Source organism: Octopus sinensis, linkage group LG20 (assembly GCF_006345805.1).
Source record: "Octopus sinensis linkage group LG20, ASM634580v1, whole genome shotgun sequence".
NCBI classification, from domain to species: domain Eukaryota; kingdom Metazoa; phylum Mollusca; class Cephalopoda; order Octopoda; family Octopodidae; genus Octopus; species Octopus sinensis.
The window spans coordinates 10,557,397-10,564,082 of NC_043016.1; the positions used below are offsets into that span (position 1 = coordinate 10,557,397).

Below are 6,686 nucleotides of genomic sequence, written 5' to 3' on the forward strand. Positions count from 1 at the left end.
GTCGACCTCAGTGGAATTTGAACTCAGAACGTAGCGGCAACGAAATACCTATTTTGTTCTACTCACAAGGGGCTACACACAGAGGGGACAAACAAGGACAGACGAATGGATCAAGTCGATTACATCGACCCTAGTGCATAACTGGTACTTATTTAATCGACCATGAAAGGATGAAAAGCAAAGTCGACCTCAGTGGAATTTGAACTCAGAACGTAGCGGCAGACGAAATACCTATTTTGTTTACTACTCACAAGGGGCTACACACAGAGGGGACAAACAAGGACAGACGAATGGATCAAGTCGATTACATCGACCCTAGTGCATAACTGGTACTTATTTAATCGACCATGAAAGGATGAAAAGCAAAGTCGACCTCAGTGGAATTTGAACTCAGAACGTAGCGGCAGACGAAATACCTATTTTGTTTACTACTCACAAGGGGCTACACACAGAGGGGACAAACAAGGACAGACGAATGGATCAAGTCGATTACATCGACCCTAGTGCATAACTGGTACTTATTAATCGACCATGAAGGATGAAAAGCAAAGTCGACCTCAGTGGAATTTGAACTCAGAACGTAGCGGCAGACGAAATACCTATTTTGTTTACTACTCACAAGGGGCTACACACAGAGGGGACAAACAAGGACAGACGAATGGATCAAGTCGATTACATCGACCCTAGTGTATAACTGGTACTTATTTAATCGACTCCAAAAGGATGAAAGGCAAAGTCAACCTCAGTGGAATTTGAACTCAGAACGTAGCAGTAGACGAAATACCGCTAAGCATTTCGCCCAGCGTGCTGACGTTTCTGCTATTTTTCTTCTATTATCCTACATGACTGAGGTATGACAGTATGAATTAGTCCTTTTTGAGCATTAACCAATCCATTCGGATGTCGGCATAAATGCGACGCAGAGGTTCCATCATCAACCAAAGGCTGCACTATTAAAAATACAACCATGGCCCTTTTTCGGAACTATGCTTAGTTAAGGCGGCGAGCTGGCAAAAACGCTAGCACGCCGGGCGAAATACTTAGCGGTATTTCATCTGCGTTACGTTGTGAGTTCAAATTCCGCCGAGGTCGACTTTGCCTTTCATCCTTTCGGGGTCGATAAATTAAGTACCAGTTACGCACTGGGGTCGATGTAATCGACTTAATACCTATGTCTGTCCTTGTTTGTCCCCTCTGTGTTTAGCCCCTTGTGGGTAATAAAGAAATAGGAACTATGCTTAGTTTACCAAAACAGTTGGTTACTTCTGAGAAACTATGCTGCTAAATCCTACAAGTGCAGACATGGCTATGTGGTTAAGAAGCTTGCTTTGCAACCACATGGTTTAGGGTTCAGTGCCACAGCACAGCACCTTTGGAAAGTTTCTTCTACAACAGTCCCAGGCTGGCTAATGTCTTGTGGGTGGATTTGGTTGATAGAAGCTGCATAGATGCCTGTCCCCTTCCCCACATCTCCCACTCTTCCTTCTCATCCTTGTGAACTTCCTGCCTACTCACCTTGCCTGATCCTCTGTAACACTTTATTTGTATTGACCCCTGCAGTACCTTGATGGTACACCCCAACACATCTCTGCCATCTTCTCTCTCTCTCTCTCTCTCACCCTTTCTTTTCCAGCTAGGGCAGCCATCCATTTCCTCTATACCAAGACACTTGTCTTTACCCTGTTCCTACTCTAGTCCCTCATGGCACAAAGCCCCCCCCCCTCAACACTACTCCCATGCCCTCAGCTGAGGAGTCTTGTCTTGCAAGTTACTTGGTGACCTTGCCAGTGCTGGTGTCACGTGAAAGCCACCCAGTACCCTCTGTAAAGTGGTTGGCATTAGGAGTGGCTTCCAGTCGTAGAAACCATGCCAAAGCAAAGAGCAGAGCTTGGTACAGTCCTCTGGCTTGCTGGCTCCTTGCAAACCGTCCAACCCATGCCAGCATGGAAAACAGATGTTAAATGATGACGATGACGATGATGATGATGATGATGATAATGATGACATTGATTAGCAACCAGAGTTTGTTTGTTTATGTCTTCACAATTTAGCAGTTCCGCAGAGACTGATATAAAAAATACCAGATTTAAAAAAAAAAAGTTCTGGGGTTAATTTTCTCAACTTTTCAAGGTGGTGCTCCAGTGTGGTTGCAATTTAATAGATTAAACAGGTAAAAGATAAAAGGTATGCTGACTGAGACAATATGTATGACATCTTCTGAACCATACCAAGTCAGTGGTAAAACAATTGGGAAAATGTTCATGTTTGGGTTTTTTTTTTAAATTTATTATTATATTATTATTATTATTATTATTATTATTATTATTATTATTATTGCAATGGATCCTTAGAAAAATGCTTCAGCCACAATATCTGAGACTAAATAAAGTTATTTACTGCACACCTTATCAAGGGCCATAATCAGACAATAAATATTAAATGCTTGGAAAATTGCACTTTTTGAGAAAGAGCTCATTTCTACATGTCATCCACTTGCCTGAGGGACTGCTGACAATTAAAGACCCGTTGGAACTCCTTCCTCCATCTCAGACTAAACTGAAACGGAATACAAGACCAGGCTGCCATACATATTGACCCAAGCATTTGTTATGCTACACAAATGACGTTTGGAAACAATGGCACTCACTTTTGTTAGTAAACCTGTTTTTATTTTTTATCATTTTTTTAAAATTCTAGAGCTTTGATTCTTGTGGGCCAAGTATGCAGAAATTGGGCACCTTCCGTGATATTACCAGCCAAATCTTTTTCCAGTGCCCTACAAAGTTAATAGAGCCACTCTTACTGTTATGTTGTTATTTGGTCACCGGTGTTGTGGTAACATGTGTTGTATTATTAAAGACCACTATCGTGCTGTCTAGCTGGCTGCATGTATGATAAATGTAGAACCGCATGAACTCTTGACACATTTATTTCTGGACATGATTAACTGCATAGGCTGTTTAGAAAAGAAAGAGGCTGATAATAAAACTGTCAACGGGGAGGAGAGAACTGTGCTGTGTCTTGTAGAAGGCTAGCTGTGGTGCTTTGTGTGTGTGACTGTCCAAAATCATTTCTTGCTCAAGGTGGTCTGGTCTTAGCAGTCTGCCCTCTGTGAGTGCCCAGAGTGATCTACGTGAAAGCCTAAGATCATCTGGCTGAGATAAACACCAAACGGTTTTCATAGTGTGAAAAAGGGTAGAATTTTATATAACCCAAGGAGCCATTGCATGCTGTAGCTTCACATTGATCGATTGATTTATAGGTTAATCATATGAAACTGTAGTGGCTTACTCATGATCCCTGACTGAATATCTTGTGGCCGGGGTTTGAATGTCTTACAAGTACTCTACGAAATTAATTTGAGCCACTTTTATCAGCATGACTCGTAATCATATGATTTAAGTGTTGTTAAGTATGGATCAAATTGCCTTTGTGTGTAAGTAATGAGCAATATTGATATCTGTGACTCAAAGTACGACTTTGCTTTCACTTTGTTGTTGACTAACCCTTTCTTGGAAATCTCAAATGTTGTGCTTCACCAACCACAACTTATATTGATTTCTGGGTGGCAAATTTAGACGCTCTGATTTGAGCTTAGTTTTTTTTTTTTACTGATAACAAAGTAGCATCGAGTTAGCAGTATTCACTTGACAGGCAAACGAATTCACATTATTTTAATTTCCCCCCTCTTTTATATGTGCGTGTGTGTGTATTAGCGTTACTTTTTGACAGCTTACCGAACGGACTCTTCGAAATTAGTTGCATTTTCTATTTGCGACCATTTCGGACTTGGACGAAAACAAAAACTCAAATTTTCGACCGTTCTGTACATAGTCTTAGAGCTGCTAAATACTGGAACTTTGTACATTCCAAACCACGCACTTATGTAAACAAACGAAACGTATGAGGCATCCCACTTGTTTCCTGTGTCAAAACTTTTCACACTTCAATCATATAAACACGCGGGCGCGCGTACAGCCACACGTACAAATTATACATGCATATATATATATATATATATATATGCACATTTGCATATACATATAGATAGATACAAAAATACATATACATAATTTTGAGTTAGTCGTACATAAATAATTCCTTTTATCATGTGTCAAAGATTTTGAGACCTTTCAATAAACGTGTACTTCGCTTTAACTAATTGAGAAGAATTCGCTTTAACTAATTGAGAAGAATTCTGTTGCACACACACACTCAAATCCATTAAGTTCAGTCTTAAATTGAAACTGTCGCTATTTCAGCTCAAATCTATCTATCTATCTATCTGTCTGTCTGTCTGTCTGTCTGTCTGTCTATCTATTTATCTATCTATTTATCTATCTATCTATTTATCTATCTATTTATCTATCTATCTATCTATCTATCTATCTATCTATCTATCTATCTATCTATCTATCTATCTATCTATCTATCTATCTATCTATCTATCTATCTATCTGTCTGTCTATCTGTCTATCCTTCCTTCCTTCCATCCATCCATTCACAAGCACATACGTTAACATATAGCTAAAACTTACACGTAGCAAAATACAAACATACATACATACATACTTACACACACACATACATGCATGCATGCATGCGTATTTTACACATACCTGTCTAAACACTATGTATAGTTGAATGAAATTTAAAAAAAAAATATACAGCAGAAAAAGAAACGGACATATATAAATATGTACAGGGACTATAAATGAATATATGTATGTTTTTATGTTTATGCATTCATATACTATACGAGTGTGTGTATGTATGTGTGTGTGTGTGTGTGTGTGTGTGCAGAACCCTGGAGAATTGTCCCATGACCACGTAGTATGCTAGAAATAACTGCTAAAATTCCCCTTTAAAAATACCTTGCCGTCTTAAATTAAGGGATGGAGAGAGTGAACGATGGGATGGTGACAGCTCGAAGGTCTTTCATCATAAAGGTTCGCTTCATTGAAGGCTAACCTAGAGCTGAACAGCTACTGCTGCTACAAACATCTTTTACCATACACACACACACACTTATATACACTATACATACATACATACATATACACGTACGAGTATTTGTGAGTATGAATATATATATGCAAGACTTGGCGACAACGATGTTCATACATACTATATGTATGTATATGTATGTGTGTGCGTTAAAACTATGACATTTGCAAGTGTCACGTATATGTGTGTGTATTTATATCTATATGTATGTATGTATGTATGTATGTATGTATGTATGTATGTATGTATGTATGTATGTATGTATTTATGTATGTATGTATGTATGTATTTATGTATGTATGCGTGTATGTATGTATGTATGTATGCATGCATGCATGTATGTATGTATGTGTGTGTGTGCATGTATGTATGTATGTGTGTATGTATTTATGTATGTGTGTATGTATGTATGCATGTATGTATGTATGTGTGTATGTATATATTTATGTATGTATGTGTGTATGTATGTATGTGTGTATGTATGTATGCGTGTATGTGTGTATGTATGTGTGTATGTATGTATGCATGTATGTACACACTGCCGATCTAAGGGTTCGATTCTGATCGATGTATGTTGTGGCTCCTCTTGTCAATTATTAAATACTACAGGGCCTCGTTGCATTTATTTGCCCGGGGTTTTATAATGCTACGAAGACAGCACTGTATACAATATGAGTGTATATATATATAATATAATATACATACATATATATATATCATATATATATGTGTGTGTGTGTATGTATGTGTGTGTGGTGTAGGTGTGGCTCGTAATCGACAATCTTCCGCGTATATTTATTTACAAACAAAACACTGACTCACACACGTATATATATATATATATATATATATATATATATATATGTATGTGTTTGTTTGTGTGAAGTATATATATGTATGTGTGTGTGTGTGTGTGTGATGTATATATATATGTGTTTGTGTGTGATGTATACATGTGTTTGTGTGTGATGTATATATATGTGTGTGTGTGTACATATTTGCCGAGTATGCTTGTTTGTTGTACATGCGTATCTGTGTACGGCTCTCTCTCTCTCTGCCTTTCTACCTCTCTCTCTCTCTCTCTCTCTGCCTTTCTACCTCTCTCTCTCTCTCTGCCTTTCTACCTCTCTCTCTCTCTCTGCCTTTTTACCTCTCTCTCTCTGTCTTTCTACCTCCGTCTCTCTGTCTGTCTCTCTCTCTCTGTTTTTTTTTATTTATTTGTTTATTTACTCTCTCTCTCTCACGCTTACATAAGACGGCGGCGGCTGTGGCGACGACTCGATCGGGTCAGGAGTGTGGTGGCGATGGTTGTGGTGGTGGTGGAGGAGGGGGGTTTTGGTTTCGTATCTTGTTACTCTTTAATAAGTGACGTGGTTCCGGTTTTGTACGTTTTGCATGGTTACAAATTTCGACACAGGCGACGCCGTTCCTCTGTTGTTGTTGTTGTTGTGGTGGTTTTTGTTTATTCTCAGGCGTTTCTGGTCGAGCCGCCTTTTTTCCTCCTTTTCCCTTTCCTTTCTCCTCTCTTTTCCTCTTTTTCCTTTTCCTCCTGGAGATTTCCCCCCCATTCCCAACCCGCCGTCGGTCCGGTCCGGTCCGGGTCGTTCGTTCGTAGTAGAGACATGGTGTTCTACGAGCTACCCCAGTACGTGTCCTCGTCCTCCGTCTACATCGCTCTC

General features: G+C 39.2%; 1 protein-coding gene across 1 annotated transcript in view; it reads left to right on the forward strand.

Annotated features, from left to right (window-relative positions):
* Positions 1 to 6,321: 6,321 nt before the first annotated feature.
* LOC115222549 overlaps positions 6,322 to 6,686 on the forward strand; it is a 111,510-nt gene continuing 111,145 nt past the window's right edge. Inside the window, 1 exon segment of the mRNA XM_036511710.1 lies at positions 6,322 to 6,686. This exon segment is cut by the window's right edge and continues 314 nt beyond it. Coding sequence (XP_036367603.1) covers positions 6,630 to 6,686 — 57 coding nt within the window. The 5' untranslated portion in view covers positions 6,322 to 6,629.